This window comes from Gossypium arboreum, chromosome 7, assembly GCF_025698485.1.
Source record: "Gossypium arboreum isolate Shixiya-1 chromosome 7, ASM2569848v2, whole genome shotgun sequence".
NCBI classification, from domain to species: domain Eukaryota; kingdom Viridiplantae; phylum Streptophyta; class Magnoliopsida; order Malvales; family Malvaceae; genus Gossypium; species Gossypium arboreum.
This window is the reverse complement of record NC_069076.1, coordinates 79,308,325-79,333,254: the sequence shown is the minus strand read 5'-3', so window position 1 is coordinate 79,333,254 and position 24,930 is coordinate 79,308,325. Positions and strand designations below refer to the sequence as shown.

At 32.2% G+C, this 24,930-nt stretch overlaps 1 protein-coding gene across 1 annotated transcript; it reads right to left on the bottom strand.

Moving 5' to 3' along the window:
* Window positions 1-10,916: 10,916 nt before the first annotated feature.
* Window positions 10,917-14,092, bottom strand: LOC108482776 (AP2-like ethylene-responsive transcription factor PLT2). Its single transcript, XM_017785889.2, has 10 exons — window positions 13,884-14,092; window positions 13,563-13,795; window positions 13,103-13,475; window positions 12,887-12,969; window positions 12,759-12,767; window positions 12,557-12,645; window positions 12,298-12,371; window positions 12,181-12,231; window positions 12,016-12,092; window positions 10,917-11,925 (listed from the first exon to the last, which is right to left on the bottom strand). Exons 2-10 carry the CDS (start codon window positions 13,708-13,710, stop codon window positions 11,186-11,188), a joined length of 1,644 nt encoding a protein of 547 aa, XP_017641378.1. The 5' UTR covers window positions 13,711-13,795; window positions 13,884-14,092; the 3' UTR covers window positions 10,917-11,185.
* Between the last annotated feature and the right edge of the window lie 10,838 nt (window positions 14,093-24,930).

Here is a 24,930-nt window from a genome sequence, read left to right as displayed (position 1 = left end):
TAAAGTGAATATAGAAGGAGTAGTATGTTTATGCATTCAGAGTGAAGTGAATATGCAAATAGTGTCCTTTTGTAGAATATCAATAAGCAATATTGAGTAAAAAATAGTCATCTACTTCCTTATTATAGTTTAGCCCAAAATAGTCATTTACTATTTAATCATAGTTTATCTTTTCTTCAACAAGGAGATGATTGGAATATTTTCTCTTCTATATGTCAAATTGGTTCGATTGTATATGTTTTAGCATTAAACAGCCTCTCTATGTTTATTAGTATGCTTGTTTTGCCATTGAAGTTGCATGATTAAACTATTGGTTTAATGATTTATGATCTGGTTTGTAAGATCCATATAAGTTTCCAGATGTGGTAAATTAAGAGTAAATACCAAGTTATAAAGAGAATATTTTTATCTTTAGATGTGAGAAAAGGTTGATGCAACCATATAACTAGTGAACATGATGTTAAAGATTATTAGCCTTATGGCATAGCATGCACTATACAATCCTAATAACTCAATCGGTTTCACTATTCAAAAGACATCAATAGTAGTATTATACTTTCTTTCCTTTTTTTTTCTTTAGAAAAAACAAAGTTCAAGTTTATGTATTACAAAAATCTTAGCATTTTATTTTCTGCATAATTTTATACCCTAAAAGCTGAGATACTAAAGATTATGCATATCATCTCTCACATTTCTTTACCTTATATTATATTTTTAAAATAACAATTGATAAAATATTGTTCATCTTGACTTTTTAATTGTGTTTGATGCTATTATTAGTTGTGTTCTCTTTCTTGGTTATTATTCTGGTCTTGGAATATTGATTTTGATTGAGAAAAAAAACTTAGGATCCTATCTTTATTTTGATACACATATAAAAAAAATATACTTATGTGACATTTGATTTTCTTAACTTTATTGGCTGAAACGAATATGTTCGTATGCACAATAGATGAGTACTTCGGCAGTTGAAGTTAGTGGTGAAAAAGTCAAAGCAATGTGGGATAAGAGATTGACAAAAATATTTTGTGATATTTTTATTAAAGAGATATTGAAAGGCAATAGGCTTGGTACTCATTTCACAAAAGATGGATGGTTGAAAATAATGACCAACTTTGAGATAGAAACGGGCAAGGCTTATTCACAAAGACAACTTAAAAATAGGTGGGATGCCCTAAAAAGAGAATGGAAGGCTTAGAAGAAACTTAAAGGCGAACATACTAGTCTAGGCTGGAATCCTAGAAAAAGAATCGTTGATGCATCGGATGATTGATGGGAGAGTAGGCAAAAGGTACATTAATAATTTTGAGTATTTTTGTTTTTTTCTTATTAATGAGGTTATTGATAATTACTGTTATTGAACTATCATTTTATATGTAGGTTGTGCCTGGAGCTCAAAAATTTAAAACATCGGGCATTAATCTTGAATTCGAAGGGAAGTTGGACCAAATGTTCATAGGGATAGTTGCAACAAGTGATAAAGCATGGGCACCTTTTTCTGGTACACTCCATAGTGATTTTTTTGAGGATGTTAACAATAAAATACTTGAAGAGAATGAGGAAAAAAATGTGAGAAATGATGTTCAGATTTCAAATGATGTTCACATTGATGGAAACAGTCAAAAAAGAAAAACACCTTAGATCTCAAGTTCACATTTTAAAACTGGAAAAAAGAAATCCTCAAAGCAAATTGGAGGGGCTGCAAGATTGTCCAATCAAATAGAAAAATTATGCAATGTAGCTGACAATATGAGTCAAGCCATATCTAGTTTGACTCCTGTTATGGATCCATATGGTATTCCACAAGTAGTCAAAGTGCTTGATAGCTGTTAGAAGAAGTTCTAGAAGCTAGTCCGCTATACTTTTTCTCACTTAAATTATTGCTAAGGACAAGCGAATTATGCTTTCATCAATTAATCCCAAGATTAGAGCTTTGTGGCTTAAGATAGAAATGGAGGATAGTTGAAAATTTTTCGATCTTCTAGGGTTCAGAGATATCTACTATATGACTAAACAACAATGCTAAACTAGTTTTATCAATAGTTATTTATGTTTGGTTTTTGGATATTGAATTTATGTTCTACTTATTTATGTGTAATCTAGTTTTATCAATGGATGTTTATGTTTGGTTTTTGGATATTGAATTTATATTCTACTTATTTATGTGTAATCTAGTTTTATCAATAGTTGTTTATGTTTGGTTTTTGGATATTGAATTTATGGTCTAATTATTTATGCTTAGAGCTAGTTTTATCAATAATTTTTTATGTTTGATTTTTGGATATTAAATTTGTAACATCCCGAAATAGGGCCTAGTCGAAACAGTGGTTTTGGGACCACAAATCCAACATCAAAATATTTATTTTATGATCATTATGAGGTCTAGAATATGAGAATATGCATGTGTTAAAGTTTCATGAAGGAATTCTTTGAGTAAGGTGTCAAATTGGACATTAGGGACCAAATTGAATAAATTGCAAAACGTGGGTTTTAGAAGCAATTTGTATGAAATTGCTTTAGAATATTAATTAGAAGGTCTTGAGGAGCAATTTGCCCAATTTCTAAGTTTTGGGGCAAAAATAGGCTTGTATATATGAAATTTTAAAAAAAGGGCTTAAGGGCATTTTGGTTATTTGGCAATTTAATGAAATAAAATGGGAAAAGAAGGCAAAAATCAGCCATTCTTCTTCCTTGTCCAGCTGAAATTCTAAAGTCACCATAGGTAGGGTTTTCAACATTTTCAAGTTCAATAGTAAGTGCTCCCAAGCCCTGTTTTTAATGTTCTTCGTATTTTTGAAATCCCGGTAGCTTACTCTCTCTATTTCTACCCATATTTCATGCTAGGGTTCATGTTTAGAAATTTAACCATGCATGAGTTACTTGTATTTTGATGGTTTATGGAGGATTATGGAAGTTGGATGTGTGTTAAACATTTTTTCCTAGGTGATTTTCATGAAAAACCCCTAAAAAGGACTTTTTGCAAAAGGTGTAAAATATGAGGTAGAAATGTGAAATAATGGAAAAATGTGGGCTGCGATAAGAGGAAAGAACATTCGACTAGGCTTGGGTAATGTAGAAATTGCTTGCATTCCATTATACGAGCCTAGGGACTAAATCGTAAAAATGTGAAAGGTTAGAGGCAAAACGGTCATTTGGATTGGGGGTGAAATATAGACTCAAAAAGTACAATGTGAGGTGTTAATGATTTATTTTTATTGTTATAGACCTCGAGGAACAAATTTCGGAGGTCGATCGAGGAAAACGAAAGGTTTCGAAATAACTGAAACACGATACCGAGATGAGTACCAGGTAAGTTCGAATAACTTAAAGTAAACTCATAGTATGCTTAATTGCATGATTTATGAATGTATGGTAATTGCATTTGATGATGGCATGAAAATCTATGAAATATATCCTTAATAATGACATGTTGATAAATGTCCCGGTTGAGGTTGAAAAGGAAATTTGATGGATAAACCATGGCTTACATGACTTGAGATCCTGCATGTGTTGCAGAAAGGATTTAGCCTAGACAGGTAATCCATTGATCTCAAATATAAAAAGGATCTAGCCCGTAGGGGTGTTCCTTGAGTGATCGAGCCTCCCGAAGAATATGTGTGCATTGTGGATTTAGCCCGGACGGGTAATTTGATTAGGGTATGAATTTAGCCTGGATGGGTAATTCAGATTCAAGCTCATTAAGGGTGTTTTCCGCTATAAGGGATTTAGCTTGGACTGGTAATCTCGACTTCACCTTATGAGTTTACGATGCGTGGGATTTAGCCTGGACTGGTAATCCCGCCGTAAGATGTGAGATTCGCGGTAGTGCATACTTGAAATGATCATTCTTATGACTTGACGGATAATGGATAATCCATCAAGATTTCCTAAAAACTCAACGGGATTAATATGATTTATATAAATGAAATGATGAATGATGAACTCATCTAAGACAAATAACATGGTGCATTTTATTGTGACTAACTTGTTGATTGCATAGGGAAACTATTTCATTCTTGTTGGTTTATTTGCTTAATATGGTTGTATGCTAATTAATCAGTAAGTTTACTTTCCAGTTATTCGGGCTTACTAAGCATGTAACACCCCTAACTCGTGACCGTCGCTGGTGTCGGACACGAGGGGTTAACGGCCAAATCCTCTCAAGGTACCAACCAATTTGACATTATCAGTCAGGCTGGAAAACTGCGTCACCGTCGCCTTAAAAATCATATCTCAAGTTTCAAAACTCGGAAACTGGTTTTGTAAATTTTCCCTGAATTTAGACTCACATACCCATCCATGGATTTATTTTTAGAATTTTTTGTTGGGCCAATTGGTACAGTTTATTAGTTAAAGTCACCCATGTTATAGGGATCGACTGCTCTGACCTTCGCGCGTTACAACTTGAATATCTCTCTGTACAGGGATTTAATACTGGTGCCGTTTGTTTCTAATGAAAATAGACTCAAAATGGAACCTGTAAATATAAGGCATGACTCCTAATTATTTCTGGATAATTTATGGTAAATTTTCAAAGTCGCGACAGGGGACCCAAAAACCGTTCTGGCCCTGTCTCACGAGAACTTTAATATTTCTCAGTATACTGCTCATATGGTCGTTTCGTTTCATCCATATAAAAATAGATTCATCAAGGTTCAATTCCATAATTTACTCACTATTTAATTCTACTTATACTATTTTTAGTGATTTTTCAATCTCATCTCACTGCTGCTGTCCGCAACAGTTACTGCAGTAGACTATGCCAATTTCATGAATCTTTCCTTGGCCTTAATCATCCATCATACATGACACAAATTATGGCCACCTTATCAAAATTAGAGTTTCTAAGACTCGTGGCTATAGGTTCTAGCATCCCACTCGACGACCACATAGGCCATTTTCACATGGCTTAAAGTTTACAACCCACAATTCGACAAAATATAATAGCCTATACATGCCAAATGTTCTTCAACAACGAAAACAATACCACAAGATTTCAGCCGGTGTGATGACTTCAACGACGGTCCCGATCACGCAAACAATACGAGTCCGAGAGACCTAAAATGGGTGACAAGAAAAACACCGAGTGAGTTTACAACTCAGTAAGTCATAAGCATTCATCAATCCATCGATAAATTTACTACAACATGTACAACAAACGAGGCTAGGTACTCATCCATATCGAATCTATACCATAATACCTCGGACCTTTCGGTCCAATCTCGTACCAAGTCATACATCCACATTTCATATTCTACACAACAAGATAATCAAGCATTTTACACATTAACTCATTTTCCAGCACAACCATACAATTTCAATCATCACATAGATTTAAGGCTTACCAAATTCAACCCCAAGCATGAACGTATTCTCTATTCGTCATGAGCTCGAGGTACTTACCCGATCCGCTGCCCATACTCAATTCAATGGAGACACACCTCCATATATATAGAGTACGCTTTTACAGTGCTTACTACTCGATTTCGCACACTTAGTGCCACGTAATTTAAGCCCACACACAATTGCCATACCCTCCGAGCTCGCACACCCAGGTCAGTATTTTCCAGCTTGCACACATAGTGTCATATTTTCCAGCATACACACTTAGTGCCTTATATTTCCAGCACGCACACTTAGTGCCATATATTTCCAGCACGCACACTTAGTGCCAATCTCGTCATCATACACACGTATTGCCCCACACACGGTCTTGAAAGCAAACTTTCTACACATTCCACTATTTCTTTTACATTCAACAATTATCCTCACTCCAGACACATACAATTTCATTTATACATATATAGCATTCCATTAAACACAATTTGCATAGATTTTCCGATCATTTAAGCAATATCAAACATATGTGCTTAATGACTTACTTTGTTTGGGGTAGAACGGTTCCAAATCGGCTACTCGTTTGCTTTCTCCTTTCCTTTGTCCAATCTAGTTCCCCTTTGCTCTTGAGCTAAATCAAACAATTTACCTCTCCATCAAACACAAACATACGGCATTCACATGCATTATTATGGTTATTGCCGAATACTTAACACAACTAAGCTGAAAATTTACTCAATCTCATCTTAATTTATTGCTACTTATTTATCAAAGTTTCCAATACAAGGTATTTAACACCTATGCCCATTTATACCCCATATGGCGAATGCTTCATTCCTTACCCAATTAACCATCCAACAATTTTTCAGCCTCATTACCACCCTTTTCATGTCTAATTGTTTAAATACTCTCAAGCTCATTCACAAGTACTATTATACATCTCATTAAGCATTAATCATTTTGCAACATAAATTCTATAGCATGGCGAATACTCATGCACACACACACATAACAACAAGAACTCAATGGCACAAAATTTCCTTTTGTTAAACATTCGAACTCACTCATCTCCATGCTTTCATCACAACAACATCAAAACACTCACCAAGGAAGACAACATGCATGGCGAATACTCATGCACACACACACATAACAACAAGAACTCAATGGCACAAAATTTCCTTTTTGTTAAACATTGAACTCACTCATCTCCATGCTTTCATCACAACAACATCAAAACACTCACCAAGGAAAACAACATGCATGGCGAATTTTAACTCACCTAACAACTTAGTTTCGATTTGAGATTCAAGGAAAATTTTGAACCAATCCTCCAAATCATGCATGCATTTTCAAGAGTGGCATAAAACATACCTTCTTGTATCAAAACACCTTAGTCTAGTAAGCTCCATGGCTGATTTTCTCAAGCTTTTCCCCTTTCTTCTTAGTATATTCGCCAAGCAAGGAAAAAATGAGAGAATGAACACTTTTTTTCCTTTTGTTTTCATCATATCCCTATTTTTTTTTCAATTTCATTTCTTTATTCTTTCAAGCATAATCCATTAGCTAAACATGTTTGAAACATGTTTTCCTTGCCCATCACTCTTGACATGGCCGGCCACTACCCTTAGGAATGGGCTATTTGACATGCAAGTCCATTTATTTTACTTCATCCTTTTATTAATCTCTTAAAATTAGCCACATCTATTTAAATCCTTTCACATGAGTCCTTTTTCTTTCAATTCACAATCAAATTAACTAAATCAAAGAATTCAAAATTCACACATGCATTTTCACATATTCTAGACAATAAATATTACGTTCGAACATGTCGGTGACTCGGTTTAGAAGTCCCGAAACCACTTCCCGACTATGGTCAATTTTGGGATGTCACAAAGCATGTAAATATTTACCCCTCTCATTTCCCTGTCTTACAGAGCTCGAGGACTCGTAAAGATTGGAAGACGATTGGAGAGTCAACATACTATCAACTAGTCCAACTTTGGTATATAGGCACTTTTATTTTGTTCAATGGCATGTATAGGGCTCTTGGTTTATTTTGTTAGATATGTCATTTGATTAGCCATAATGAAGACATGTAAAGATATACACATCTATTTATATATGGCCATGGGAATTGGCTCATTTTGAAGTAAGCTATGACCTACAAATCTATGCATGTTTATGTTTACATGGGATGGCTTGATAGTAATTGGCAATGAGTTATAAGAATGAGCCAATCTTAAATGTGTCAATGAGACATGGAAACCCTTAATATGAAAAGAGAATTAACCTAGCATGTATAAAACCGATGATATGAGATCTACATGCAATGAGGTTTATCAAGGTTATATGTAAGTGTATAATTTGGCTTTATTATGTATTAAGATAACCTATAAGTGTGATTGGTTGATAGAGGGTGACCAAAGGCTTGGAAAATAGCTCTACGAGGTCCACACGGGTAGACATACGGGCCTGTGTCTAGGCTGTGTGTGGCACACGGATCACCCCCATGGGCGTGTGGTATGGTCGTGTGTCCCCTGCACCTAAAATTTTAAGTCAGTTTCAAGCACGGGCTAGACACACGGGCGTGTGTCTTGGCTGTGTGCCCTTAAATGCATGCTGATGTCATAAACAGAGAGTTACACGGGCTGAGGACACGGGCGTGTCCTAAGCTACACGGGCGTGTGTGACCACACGGCCCCACCCACACAGGCGTGTGTCTTACTAAAGCAAGAAAATTTTTAAGTTGCCCAAAGTTTATTAAATGTTCTTGGATTTTGTCCCGAACCGCCCCAATGTATGTTTTAGGCCTCAAAGGCCTGTATAAGGAACGGTACGCATGTGTTTGAAAAGTTTTAATTTTGGGCGAAATTTGGTGACCCGGTTTTTTATGTTGGTGAAGGTTTAAGGCCGGCAACGCCTCGAACCCTGTCCCGGAATTGGATATGGATGAGGGGTGTTACAAAATTTATGTTCTACTTATTTATACTAAATTAGTTTTATCAATAGTTGTTTATATATGATTTTGGATATAAAATTCATTCAAAGGTGATGAGTACAGTTGAAAATTCCAGTGGTGATGAAAGTGATGATGAAAGGGAAAAGAAAGAGATTTTACAACGCATGGAATGTTTTAATCGATTATTTGTTGTTGCATCTTCTTCCGTGCAATTATATTACGAGAAGTATATATTGAAGCAACCAGGCATGGATTTAAAACAGTCAGGTGAGACATGGATCCGAGAGATTCTTGACTGTCACGAATCACGTTGTATGATTAATTTTAGGATGTCTAAAATTGTATTCACAAGTTTGTTGAGAGTTTTGGAGACAAGATACAACTTGCAAACTTCAATTAACATATCTTCTAGTGAAATGTTGGGAATTTCTTTATACATCTTGGGCACCGGTGCTAAAGTCTCCCAATGTCGAGAAAGATTTCAAAGGTCTAGATAACAATAAGTTGATACTTTGTAATTGTGCTTGAGAAAGTTTCAAGGATGGCCATTTTTTTAGCTCAATACCCGAACAAATACGTAATAATTCTAGATATATGCCACTTTTTAAGGTTAAAATTTAATTTTATATTATTATATTTTAATATTTTTGGTCGACTAAAAATATGCACGAGATTAATATGATTATTTGTTCAGGATTGCATAGGTGCAATTGATGGTACTCATATTGCCACTATTCTTCCGCCAAAAGAACAAATTCCCTATATTGGAATGTATCTCGACTCAAAATGTTATGGCAGTGTGTGATTTTAATGTGTTTCACTTTTGTCATGGCTAGATGGGAAGGATCAGCACATGACACTAGAATATTTCTTGATGCAATTTGAGATCCAAAATACAAATTTTCGTACCCACCAAATGGTTAAATATTTCATTTATTTATTTTTTTAAATAATAATGTATCAAGTTCTTTAATTGATAATTTTTATAAAAAAAATTCTTGAATTAATTGTCTGTTATAGTATGACATGTAGGAAAATATTATCTTATTGATTCTAGATATCCTCAAATGAAAGATTATCTTGGACCGTATAAAAATCAGCGATATCATATACCAGACTTTCGTAGAGGTAGACCAATATCTGGTAGAGAAGAGATATTCAATCATTCACATTCATCATTACGTAGTGTGATAGAACGAACTATTGTGTTTTGAAAAAAAAAAAGAGCCATTTTAAGGGATATGCCAAGTTATAGTTTTGAAAAGCAAACGATGATCGTTGTTGCTACAATGACCATACACAATTTTATCCGAAAACATGTCGGTCGAAATGATGCAGATTTTATGAAATACGAAGATATTAACAGGGCATATGAAAATATTATTTATTCAGAAAATACGCATGGTCAAGAAAGTGATGATGATGATGACGATGATGATGGTGATGATGACGGTGAATCAAATAATTCAAGTGGTTTTGAAATAAAATTAACAAGAGATGCTATAGCTTTTAGTTTAATGAATTCACTTGAAATTGTAAATGCTATTGTAAAATTTTTAGTATTTATATTTGGTATATAAATATTATCCCTTTTTGAAACTTTAATCCAAATATATTGAATATTTTAATTTGTTAGGTTTATGGTTTCTATGTTATGTTAATATCTAATATGAGTTATATATTCAAATTACATTTTAAAATAAAATAATACAAATGTGTTAAAATTATTAATTAAAAATAAAAAAATCATTTTAAAATAATACAATTGTGTCAATATCTAATTACAAATATTTAATGATTATATTTAAATATTTAAATATAGTTTATATATTCTAATTAAATTTAATAATTAATTAATATTAATTACTTAGAATTATTTAAAATTAATATTATATATTAAAATATTAACAATAAGTTATAATAAATTATTTTTATATTATTACTAAAATATCATAATATTAACTAATTTGAACATTATTTAAATGCATATTTGTTACTTTATAATATCATGTCTAAAATAGATATTTTATTTCTCAAAAATAATTTTTGGCAGCAATACTAAACACTAAAATTTTAAATCAAAATTTTCAAAAGTATTTCTTAAAACATTTTTCCACAACACTTTTTAAAAACACTTTTCAAAAATATTGTCAAACTAGCTCTAAGTAGAGTTGGCATTACTTGTCCTACTTTATTTGTGATCCTAGTTTAGGAATTATAATTAATAAGATAATTTACCATTTTTAAATATTATTTTAATATTTTTATCAAAATTTAAAATTTTTATAATGTTTATTGTATTTGTCATAAAATTTTATAGTTTTTTATTTAAAATGATTTTTTAATATTTTCTGTTTTAAATTTTTTTGAATTTTTTATCTATTTTTCTGAATTGCTTTAGAAGCATGTCTACATTAACAGTGTGTGTGAAGTTTAGTGCTAAATTTATTGAATCTTTTAGAATTAAAATTAAAATTATAATACCTATAAATATTGCAAATTTACTTTAAATTAAAAAAATTTAATAATCAAAATATCAAATGTTAATCACATTAATAATTAAATTAAAAAATTAAAGTTAGAAGAGTTAAAATAAAAACTCATTTAAAAAAATTAATTTTAGATGCATAAAATTTGATATTAAATATATTAATATTTCCGAATACAAAATTTGGGTCCCTTGAACCCATTAAAATCCAAATAAATTGGATTTGGGGTAAATTCTTCATAGGGAAATTAAAGCCCTAAAGCAATATAAAGAACATAAAACAAAATACAGAAACAAAATTTAAATCAAGATACCCTAACTCTTTTTTTTGGTTGCATTAAAAATTTAAGAGATATATTAGTAGAAACAGAAGCCATGAGTTGTGTCTTATAAATCCATCAGTCATTCCACATTGTGAAAACTCCGGGATTGGAGCCTGCAACTGAGTCCCCTGACCAGCCGCCATATCCCCCACCAGCCATGTCATAATCAACCTTCACAAGGGCTACATCTTCCGTAGATCCCACTGCATTTCCTGATGTTGCATTGGAAGCCAACCCAATTCCATTCCCCATATAACTCCCACTAGACCCGCCACTGTTATCCACAACAGATGCTGGTGAAGGACACCCCATGTTCATCAACCCATGAAGCAACGCCGGGTTGTTTTGGATGTAACTGTTGTAAAATTGAGTGTTCTGGCTGGACTGGTGCAAGTTATAAGACCCACCCGATTGCTGATGCAATTGCAGCTGCGTTTGAATGTAATTCTGGTGAAATGATGCGTCTTGAGTGTATTGAGAATTGATGTCGTGGTTTTGTAATGTTAGAAAAGGTTGAGGTTGCTGCTCAAATGGGGCCTGCATCAGTGGGTATGACTGTAACCTGCTAGAGCTTGAACCAGAGCTTCCATATTGGAAACCTGAACCCAGAGCTATCATTTCTTCACGTTTCCTTGATGATTCAAGTGCTTGAGATTCCTTTAGCCTTTTAGCAGCTCCTCCTCCTATTGGCAATGTATTGCTCTCAAGAATGGCTTTCACATTATAACGACTCATGTCAAAGTTTGTGACTGCGTTTAGTCCTCTGAATTTAATTGCTGCAATGTCATATGCTTCAGCTGCTTCCTCTTCAGTACCTGTATTGATTAGTAACAAATCATTAGTGACTTACGTTAAGCGCCTAAGTTAATTTCATAAACAGCGTCGTTATTAATTAAATTACTTACTAAAAGTTCCTAGATAAAGATCTTTGTTTCCTGCAACTCTACCGATCCTCGCTTGCCATCTACCGTGCTGATGATGTCTGTATTACACACACATATATGTTAGATAGAGAAGAACCAATTGGGAAAGATATATGCACCATATTGCTTTTCATTTTGAAAGTCTACCTTGTTACTCCTCGGTACATGGATGCACCCCTTGAGAAACCGCTGCTCTTCCTGCAGATCGATTACATTAGAAATTATTAAAGATAATAGTTTAAATTACATCTCATATATATATACCTTCTAATGGCGGCCACAAATTCTTGTCTGGTCATGTGCTTCATTTCTTCCAGCTCTTTCTCATAATTACTAATCTAAAATAGACACACACTAAAAAAAATCACTATGAAAACTCGAGAAAACTTATATGTATTTGTTAGACTACACCGATGCCACTAAAATCTACACTTCGTGGGTTTTTGTTATGAAATGCCGTGAAAAATACTACAAGCAGATTTTGCTGTAAGGTGCAGTAGTATAAAACTTAGGATATATATACCGGGAAATTAGTAGTGGTGGATGTTCCCCAGTACTTGAGTGCAGCAAGATCATAAGCCCTAGCTGCTTTCTCTTCTTTGTCATACCCACCTGCTCAACATAGCATATTTCAAAACAGTTCTGAAGTAAAAAAATAAAAAATAAAAAATAAAAAAATAAAATAAAATAAAATTGAAAAAGGAATTTGGAAGAACTGCACTCACCCAAGTAGACTGGAATAATGATGCAAACCAAGGTGACCATGGAGAAAAAAGTATAGAGAGAAATGTTAGGATGCTTATATTACATGTAGATGAAATAAAGGAAACCCTAAAGGAAGTCCAAACTCTACCTTGTCTTCCTTTCCTTGATTGCCCTTCTCTCCTGCAACTATTATCCCAAAGATGAGCTTCATATCTTCCAGTCCATCTATGCCTGCACTTGCCACATGAATCCATTTCAAAAGTTGAAAATTCATAAGTACACACTACTTTTCAAGATATTTTTATAAAAGGAGAGGGAAAAAAGAAACTATTAGTATTTGGTTGAAGCATTCATCCGTGCTGACCTTGTTACGCCACGGTATATGGAAGTTCTTTGGCCAAAAGTGTCCAAGGTTCTTCTAGGGGGAGCCTCCACAATATTAGTAGTAGTACTATTTTCACCGCTGGTTTCGCAGGCTGAGCCTTTGCCGCTACTACCCATGGATAATGTCAGTGACTGCAAAGTATTAGCATTTTCTTGGAAATCATAGTTGTTATTGGGTGCTGCTGCTACATCAGTGTTTTGCAGCGGCAGAAGAGAGTAGTCAGAATCACTAGGCTGATGAATTTCATTGAAGGCCACAAGATCCAAGGATGGACTTTCGGATTTGGAAACTCCAAGGAAATCTGCAACCTTTGGAACTTCACTTGTATAATGGGTGTTTATCAGGTTCCATTCTGAAAAAAGATGATAAAACAGTGAGGAATTAGATTGAAGGAAAAAAAAAACAGAAGAGCAAGAGATAGAAAGAAAGAAAGATGTACCTTGGTTTTGGAATGGATTCTCCATACTATCATTCACTAGCCCTAGATTGAACTGTTGAGATTGAGAGGAGTGCAAATGCGTTGGCAAAGACGAATTCGTGGGAGAAAGAGGAAAAGAAAGCCAGTTGTTTGAATTCATGGAACCCATATCATATATCCTATGTATTATATAAATCAATCCAAAGGCAGAGATTGTCCTTTGCACAACTCCAACAAATCAAACAAAAAATCTTCTGCAAATGACAGATAACAAAGTGAAATGAACATCAAGACAACAACTTAGATAATGAAAGAAATAAATATCTATTATCAAAGGTTTACCCAAGTGAGTTTGAACTTGGCAACTGTCTCACTCTCCCTTTTCTTTCCTCAAGCTTTTATGCGGGCAAGGGATGCATACATATCTTAGGAGAATGAAAAGATGAGAGAAGAGAGGAGGCTAGAAGGAGAAGGAAATCTAGAGGAAGATCTCTCTCATATAATAAAGAGAGGAGGGCTTATTTGAAGTGGTTTGAATGTAGAACCAGCAGCTTTCCAAGACTTGAAAATCGAACCAGGTGATGATATTATAGTAATTGAATATATATTAGGGACAATAGAGGGAATAACATCAGGGATATGGGGCTTGTTAGTGATTAATTTCTTTATGTTTTTAAAATAAAAAAACTAAAGTAGAAAAAAGAGGGTTTGAGAAGTGAGATCTTTCGTCTTTGTAGCAAGACAAAACCACAACTCCAAGTGGAAAAATCCAATCTCCACCTCCCCCACCTCCACCAATTTTAAAACTCCTAATATTATTATATACATGACTAATTATATATAAATATATATTTCTCTTTCTATGCCCCACTGGGTTTATTGGAACTCTCGGGTCCTCGTTCATAGCAATTCATGACTCCTCAAAGCCCAGCATTCCCACACTCTGCAAATCATCTCCTTAGTCTAACACGATTGACCACTCTACGTAAAGCTACCCCCTCTCTCTCTTCTGAAAAAAAAAAAAAAAAGAACAAGGGATAGGCTTTGAAATGTGGTTTTTCTTAATTTTCTCCATCACCAAAAATCCAAAATTTTTGTAGATCCCCGAGTTCCTCTCCCCTGCATGTCATGTGTTGGAGAAGACTGTGTACGGACATGCATTGTTAATTTGGAAAATATTAATCCCAAATTAATATTTAAGGGAAGAGATGTTGAGTAAGGATTACTCGATCTTGCTACACAACACCGAGTGTGATATTTCATCCATTCCTAGTCCTAATTTATTACTTGTTGCTTTTCTTTATTTTTAAAATTAATAATATAGAAAGAGAAAGATGTAATTGAGAGATTTTATTAGGTTTCCCAAGTAGAAATCTGTTGACCACTTAATTGGTTCTCGTGCCCCGTCAAAAGGTTAACATATAATTAAAAAGAGTCTGCCATTTATGTCTTATATTCTAAAATAAAAATAAAAGAAAATTGGTGTCCTATGCCATCCAATAACATCAAACCCTAACTATGTGTTTTTTTTAGATCATGAGAAAAACCCCTTACATAATGTGGCAATAAGTTCTTTTAGTCAAATTCCTTATACTCTCTAAAAATACTAATTACGTTTTATTCAAAATTTGAGTTTGATATATGTTCACAGGTTTTTTTTTTTTAAATCCACTAAGAGAATAAAAGAAAAATTAGTGAGAATTGATATTTCATGTGGAGAAAGCATGCATGCATTTCATGCAAACAAGAAGGAATATAGATTGGTGATACTGTAGGACTGCAAAAGAATATTACAAATTTATGGTTTATCTAACTTTTGATCTTTTATAGAAAGTATATCCATTGTTTAAACTGATTAAATATATATATATAAATAAATGTCCATGCGTGTAACCCGAGTCAGTCGGTTCAGCAATTGCTCAGTGAATCTATCCCATAGCATTTGGAAACTCAACTGTCAACAGAGACTTCTCAGAGTTCACATTGTGTTTCAGAGCTCTTTCTAAATTAAATTATGCGTCGTTGAACTAAGAAATAGATGTCTCTTCAATATTCTAAGTATTGTTGTTTGATGTATATTGGAATAAAATATAATCCTTTATACATATACGAAATTTTTAAAAAAGAAAATTAAATATATTCGTATCAAACGGTACAGATATCCCACATTCATCTCAAGTCTGTATGAGTTAGTAGCAAAAAAATTTAAGTAAAAAGTAGGGAAGAAATAAGAAGAATCAATCACCTGCCATTGTTGATGACACAGTCCCCGCCAAATGGTGGAACATATTTAATTGCATGCATTGACCGAAATGCACCACAATAAGGGAGCAGCAGCCTCGTCTCTCGCTTTCTTCTATTCTAAAGTAAAAAAACTTTTTCAATATCTCTGATTTATTTACTTTTTTACACCAAAACCCTAAACTCACCAAAATAATTAAAGAAATATCACGCCAAACAAATTTGACTAAGAAGACCAGTAAATAAAATTTGTTTTTATACCATAGATGAACAAATTTTTTTAAGAAATAAAATAAAACCTTATATGTTAATAATGGAAGAAAAATAAAGATAAGAGAAGCATCATGGATTAGTTATAAATAGAATAGTGAAAGATTGAAAGAGTGGGGGTAATGGTAAATGAATTGAAGGAAGAGAGAGTGTTGATGTCGTTTCAGATATTGCGGCCAAATTCAGAAGAATGTGGGCAGCACGTTTCAGTTTTTATTTTTTTCCTTTTTTGAGTTATTAATTAGTGGTATTATCATTTAATTATTATTTTCTGAAGTTTAATTACTCTTAACTTTGGCTTTTGCGGCCTTTTGTTTTGCATGCTTGCACAAAAAAACATACTCTACAAACCAAAAACTTTGACCACCCTGCCATCACCATTCTTTTGTAAATTAATCCATTCAACTACTTTTTTTTTTTTAGAAGAACATTAAGACGACGTTGGAACTAATCGTGTAAACAGTGTGAAATGAAGGAGGAGATCTAATTGACCCTGGGTGTTATTGGTGATGCTTTCTGCTTCACAATGGTTGCTTGTTTGATGTTATATGGAGTACTTCATTTGCTGTTGGTTAGTATCTATATTAGGTCTTCCTACTCTATATGCTTTTTCTGGTTTGATATTATCGGGGCTGTTGTTGCTTCTTTGGCACATATGTGAATTAATATTCGAATAATACTACTAAAATTTCCTTTCAAAAACATTCTATTCATGATAAATAGATTTTAATTTAAAATAATTATGGGATGTAAAAATATAAATGTACAATCTGCTAAGTCTCTATTAATGAATACTCAAAAGAGTTTTGGTTTGAACGGAGAAATAGTTAAAATTTTTATCGTACATTTATTTGACACAAATTTATTACTCTCATCCCTTATTTTCAATATTGTATAAAGAAATTAATAAAAAATCAGAATAAAATTAATAATTTAGTCAACTGAAAGTAAAATTTAACAAATATATATATAAACGTTCCAACTAATTATTAAGGTTCTGCAATTGATTCCATTATGTACCATACATCCATATCTATAGAAAACAATTAATCAAAATAAGCTATATCTTCTGCCAAGTAAAACTAAACAATGGTTTAAAAATTTATTCAAAAATCTTTATCATACTTGGAGAAACCACCAGGGATGTGTGGCTTACAACTTGAGTCCATGTTGAAAATATTAGAGATAAAATTGGTGAAATATGTATATTTTATAAAGTAATAGTATATAATTTTATGTCCATACATCATTTAATGTTTTAAATAAATAAATTTACTTAACTTATTTTATCAGATGGTTCACTTACAAGAATAATATTATTTTACAAAATCAAATGTTTAAAATTAATTCATAAAGATTTAATCCTTTTAGGATTTATCAAACATAAGTTACTCTTTTAAGAATATAATATATTTTACCATTGTACCAAACACTTATTAATTCACAAATGCCTATTTTAATATTATAAAATTGAAAAAATTTGGACTTAATTGATTTGATTAATCATCCGATATTACTTTTCTTATTACACTGCTTCAATTAGGCCCTTGTATGAAAATTTCTCATTTCTATGAGTTTGCCATTGAAATTAAAAATGCTACAGTTATTAGCACGTGTATTATATATTATGTCCATTTTATGATATATATTTAGGGTTTGTGGTTATTTTTTCTCGACAATGTTGTCTTTAAGATTCATAATTACATTCTCTCTTTGAGAATGCAATGTATCTTACCACTACACTCAACACTTGTTGGTAACATGTGTCTTTTATATATATATATATATATATATATATATATATATATATATATATATATGTATGTGATATGAAGTTAACTTAAGGTAGCCAGTATTGTATTGATAAATGTGCTGGCTTTTTTTTTTTTGTGTGACCAATGTTATAGATATCAATCAATTTCGATGTACCATTTTAGATTTATTGATATTTAAAATATATATGTATGTAAAAATATTTACAAAATATCACAAGAATAAAATTAAATAATTTTAAAATATTTATCAATTTATAAAATATTTATCAATAAATTTCATTAATAAAATACATCATTAAAAATCTAAAATTAAAAATTTATCACATACATTAAATAATAAAATTATCCAATACATTTAAAGATTAGATAATCCAATATATGTAATTTTACATTTTCTTTCAACTTTATTTATGCATCAATTGATACACATTATTTCAACTTATTTGACTAGAACAAGTTGAGGCAATTAGTACAAATCAATATAATAAAATGATGCACACTTATCAATATAAAAAAAAAATGGGTGCAAAATTGATCACCATGAATTGTATTATTTTCACCGTCAATATTTTGGACGCTAACAATACAATTTCATGGTATTTTCCAAGCAAACGAGAAGTAGGATTGCCAATCATATCATGCTAATGTTCAAAATTGTTTTTTGATATTGCATGATTTATTAATATTATTATATCAGTTTTAGCGTTAGCTTTATTGCAATTTACACATCGAATTGTGCAGTGACCTCGAAATGAAAGAAAAAGGAACCCGCGCGCGCTTCCATGGATATCAAGTGCACACACACAAAAAAGTCACCAGCAATTGTGGAAATATTATTGTTGAATGGTGAAACTAAAATCTATGAGTGTTGAACTAGGTGACCGGATAACATCAACAAGTAGTTTAAATCCTAGTAATCCATGTATATATGTTACAAACTGAGAATTGAATTCATTTATATGTATAGTGAGGAAAGAAAAGAAGGGCATTTGTGAGCAATGTAGGTCACGAGACTCCACACAAAATTTATAAATATATATATTTGTGAGTTTCCAAGAGATGGTGGGAGGAATCGCCGGGGAATTGCTCGTGTCGCCTCGGTATGAACCCATTATTTTACTAAGGCACGTGTATTTGGGACACCCTCTTTAAATTTCTTCTTATACTTTATTAAATATATTATGGACCCAGGATATTGCTTAGGGTTAGGGTTAGAGCTAGGTTTGTTTTGTTTTGGAAGAGCTACCCATATCTATACCAAACAAATTAAAGTGCAAGAAGAAGACATGACACAACAAAAACATGCAACCCTGTTTCGAACTCTTTTTTTAACTTTACCCCCATTACTATTACACCTTGCAATGTGTTATTAAATTTTAATTTAATTAAGATTAGGGCTTATATTTAATACAGTAATGGTGTATAAGTTTTACAGTGACTTGCGTTTAGTAAATTTAATTTGTTGTACCAAAATATTAGTTGTGCTAACTGTCTAATTACATTGATGGTATAGATAGCTGTTAAGCATAAATGATATCCTAGTTAAAAGCCAGCCCACAAGGCAGGAGACATAGGTATTCTCCCCTTCAGGCCTTCTCTCCTCTGTCTCTATTTTTTTACTTCAACTTTCATTTCCTTTATTACGAAGCTTTCGTATTAACTTGCATTATAAAGCATCTCGAAATATAAGTTCCTACGTCTCTAAGTTGATGTTCATTTTACATGTACCTAAAAACATTTAAATCTATTTTACAACTGTCGGGCAATATCTTTCAATTTAAACTAATCAAAAAAATTATAAACATATTTAATTATTAAAACGATTAAAATTTCTTATTTGTTGTTAAAGATTTGTCAGTGTGTGGTATGGAGTGTATCAAATACAAGTGGTTCATGTTAAACTCAAATACATTCGTGGTGAGAATAGTAGGGGCGTAGTTAGGGTGGTGGCAGAAGCCCTGAACCCTTCCATTTAGGTTTCTTTAAAATTTTTAAAATTTTATATTAATAAAAATAAAATTACACTTTGGCTCTCCTAAAAATAATAAGAATTTAACTTCATCCTTTAAAAATTATGAAGATATAGATATTAAAATGGTGAAATTGTATTTTTACTTTCGTAAAAATTATAATTTAATTTCGGCCCCCTAAAAAAATTTTCTAACTTCGCCCCTGGAGAATAACCATTTTCCCTGTCATGGATAATCTTAATTCTGTCTCTCTACTTATTTAATTTTTAGTTAATGGATAAATTTACTACAATTGGGTAATTATTTTATAGTTGTTGGGAATTGTAGATTGCAAATTCATTATTCATGAGCACTTATTCAAATTTGAAAGTGATGATTTATTCATCCAATGGATACATTTGATTTCCATGGGACATGTTTTTTCTAAGAACTATGTCCAACATGAAGGGTTGTGGCTCTTTAATAGCGTCCATTGAGTCCATATAAATAGAGAGGCTGTGGTGCTCCCAAGAATCATTACAACAAATCCAATTTCAAAAATTAGAGTAAGAGTTAGGGAATTCTTCGATTTTGCTAACCAGAGAAATAAAAAAAAGCTTCATTGTATCCCGAGAGGACCCTTGTCTTAACCCTCTATCAACTTTTTGTGGAGACAAATTGTTCTCTTTTAAAAGCGTCACCCGCACCTCAAAGTCTACTGTTTAATTTAATATCATCTTCGGATCTATTTTCTTCACTCAAATACCCCAACAATCAAAGAGAACAATTTTGTAGATGGTGACGGAGGCTACCATCGTATTCAAAGTGATGAACTAGAGTTTGTGAAACTTGACCGATTTGATGGCTCAAACTTCAATCGTTGGAAGGATAAGATGCTGTTCCTTCTTACTGTTTTGAATGTGGCATGTAACAGCTCATTTTTAGGGTTAATCAGAACAGTGGTTTCGGAGCCACCAAATCCGACGAGTAGGTTTGAAAATATTATATTTAATATTTACGAGTTAATTTTGATTTTAAAAATGTTTTTGATATTATGATTTTTATTTTATAAGCGATTTATTAAGTTTAAGTGGTATGACCCTAAGGTCAAGTGGGTTTAGAAAATGAGGTATCGGGACCTTGTTTCTATAACTTAGTCGTAAATATTTTTATAAATATTTACGTAGTGACAATAAGATGGTATTAAATTTTCGTTAAAAAATTTTATCGTTTCGATAGTTAATTAAGCAAAAAGGACTAAATCACGTAAAGTGCAAAAGTTGTGTTATATAAGCTAAAGGTATTAAATAGCTATAGAACTTTAAAGTGGAAGTCCTTATTTGGTAATTAGCCCATTAAAGAGATAGTGGGATATGATGGCTTGGCATTTGGTGTAATAAATAAAGTGTATAAAGGTTAATATTGTAAATTGGTTAATAATAATAATAAAATGAATAAAATAAAAGAATCAAGGTGTCATCTTTTTCATTCTCTTTTTACCAGCCGAATATGAAGGCTTGAGAAGCCATGGGAGAAGCTTCCAACTTTCAGCTAATGCATGGTAGGCATTTCTAGTCCCGTTTTTAATTATTTTTATATTTTCGGGATCGCTGTTGCTTAATCTATCTAATGAGGGGGCTATTTTGCAAAACCATTGAATAGTTTGATATTTTCCATTGATGAGTATAATAGGTCTTTGAAGTTTAATGGAAGAATATGAGTCCTTGTTGATAGTTAAACACTTTTTGTTAAGTGAATTTTTGTGAAATTGACAATTAAGGGCTAAATTGATAAATGTGAAAACTTTGTGGTTAAAATGTGAAATAAATGAAATGTGTGGGCTGTTAGAGACATTAGTGATATTTTTCTATAGTTTAATTTTACTCAATTTCATGAATTTGCATTTTTATGATATAGGGACTAAATTGTAAAGAAGTTGAAATATTAGGGGCAAAACTGTAATTTTGCCATAAAGTGAATTATGGACTGTTTTGATACCATGAGCATTTGGCTAAGCTTAATTATGGTTAAAAATGGTTAATTTGCATGTTTTGTGCTCAGGGACTAAAATGAATAAAAGTAAAACTTTAAGGGCAATTTTGTAAAAATGAAAAAATGACCAAATTGTATGAAATGAAGTGTTTTACTGTCTAAATTAATATATTGAATGAAATTATTAATTTAGATCAAGATCGGGTGGAAAATTGAGGAAAATGAGAAAATTACCAAAATGCCCCTGAACTTTGGTATCTCTACAATTTAGCCAGGTAAGTTCGTATGCAATAAGCATTGTTAAATTTATCCTTCTAATGCTTTAATATCATATAAATTGTATATACGTGAATATTTTAATGTTTGACGACATATCGACTAAATGTGGTACTTAGTGTGCGAGGCAATCAAATATGGCACTCAGTGTACGAAATATTGAGATTGACACTTAGTGTGTGAGATATTGAGAATGAAACTTAGTGTGCGAAATATCGAATGATTCAAAAAGGCAATTATAAATTGTAATTGAATGATTAAATCGAGCAAAGTGAACAGGTATACATGCTATATTATATGAATTGTTTATGAGACGACTTTATAATGGTGATATTCGGGCTTTGAGCCTAGCAAGCCTTGTGCTGGTGAATTAAATCGGGCTTATGCCTAGCAGGCTTATTTCCGGTGTATAAAATCAGACTTTGAGTTTAGCAGGCCTTGTGCCGGTGTGAGATACAGGCTTAGGCCTAGCAGGCTTTATGTCGGTGAATTATTATAAGTTTATGCCTAAAAGATTTATTGCTTATATGGTAGTTGAATACGTTAAACGATCTAAAACGATCAGGTACATGATAATTGATTACCTATTTGAAAATAAGGTAAGTATATGTACAAAGAATGTATTGTGATGTATGTGGAAATGAAATATGATTATGTGCCAATGAAACATAAATGAATGAATAAGATGTGATTTGTAAAGTTGCATATGTGAAATTTGTCAGATGCTATATGAATGAAAAGTGAATTTGATTATAAATGATCATACGAGATTCATATGAGAAAGATATATAATTAAATGTGTTATTTCCCATAATGTGTTCATTTGGCTATATGAAAGTGTGAAATGGTTGATGTATGAAAATTTAATTGAATAAGTTTGTGAAAGTTAAAGTTGGTTAAGTGAGTAAGTATAATATTGAATGATGATAATTTGATATGAGAACATGTTATGAAATTTAGAAAGGTTGTATGAGATAGCATATTATGTTTACAGCATTGTAATGAAAGTATTTGTTATGTTAAGTTTATTAAGATACGAGCTTACTAAGCTTAAAAGCTTACTCTGTGTTTTATTTTTCTTATGTTTATAGATTTTTGGAGATTTGCTCGGGTTGGAAGTCAATGGAGACGACATCACAGTATCCTGTTATCATTTCAGTAAATAATATTTTAAGACTCGGTTATGTGGCATGTATAGGCTAGTCTTAGAGTTAATTATTTTGAATGAGTATGTATTTAAAGCCATGCGAAAATGACTTGCTTATTATTCTTAAGTTTGGTTTTACATGTTCTTAATTAAAATGTTTAATGAGTTTGGTTTTGGTAGTCGTTTTAATAGTTAGCTCATTTTGGAAATATGAAATGTGGTATAATTAGAGTGGTGGATGATGGTATATTAACTTAACAGGTTCAGTTACTAAGTGGTAAGTAATGAATATGTTTTATGATTGTTTTGGTTGATTGTATTGGTATGGGTTCAAATGGTTAATGATGGTAATGATTAAGTATGTTTTGGGTTAGTTAATAGGATAAAAATATGAAGTTTAGGTATATTAATATAGATGTGAATTAGATTCACGCTGGAGTGTTATTTGTGTTCAAGTGCTAAGTATGGTTTTTATTTTTAGGATGAATTGCACACTTTTATATATATGCATCATTAGTATGTTCGGCCATGTTATAATGTATTTAAGTTTCATATTTGATTGCATAATAATTCATGTAATATGATTCAATTGGTTTTATTATGAACTTGGGCAGAAGTTATCAAATGATATGTTTGATATACGATTAATGAGATAGAAATTGGCATATATTCGAAGTATGAAATGTAATGATATATAGTGGAATATGATTTTAATTATGAAAATGGCATTAATATGATGGATATAAGGAATTGAATATTGGAAGTATTAAATATGTGAACATGTCTTTGATATATACAAGCTTGGTTCGAATTTAGTAATTATGGAACATAGTCAGTTGGGTTTTGATATATGTTCGTACTGAATTAGTTGGAATTTTAGAAATGTGCTTATTTGTGATATATGTTTAGTAAGGTTTAATTATTCTGAATTGGAATTATGACCCATGTATTCGAATTTATAATAAGTGAATTGTGGATATTTGAAATTAATAAGTTTTAAATGTTTATTAATTCTTGGTGTATGAAAGGTGAGGAATGAGTGTGTTGAACTGTGTTTTATACAGTAATGTCTCATAACCCTAATCCGGTAACAGATACGGGTTAGGGGTGTTACATGGCATACATTCTAAATCCAAACCTACAACTCGTGGAGGATCCTGCCCTAATGCAACCCCCAATGAAATTGAAAAATGGTCAAACTTAAGAAGAAGCGCGAGGAAAATAATTTCAAATGTCATGGACACATCCTCAACACCTTGTCTTATCGATTGTATGATCTTTACATGTCGGTGCAATCCCCGGTGGAAATATAGAAAGCTCTTGAAGAGGAATACAACACCGAGCGACAAGGTACCAATAAATTTTTAATGATGAAGTATTTCGAATTCAAAATGATTGATAGTATCCTGATCATGGATCAAATCCATGAACTACATGTCCTTGTAAGTAGGCTTCATAACCTGAAAATTGTTATTTTGGGATTGTTACAAGTCGAAGCTATCATCTCGAAGTTACCCTCGTCTTGGAACAATTATCGAAAGAAACTTCTGCATATGGTAGAGGACTTCACTATGGAGAAAATACTTAGGCATTTGTGTTAAAGGGGAAACTCGGAAGCGTGATGCGGTGTATCTTTCCCAAATTTCTAATGTGAACCACGTGAGCGAGTCCAAGAACTCTCGAAATAGTAAGCGAAAGGCCACATTCAAGACTGTAACATGCCATTTTTCAGTGGTATC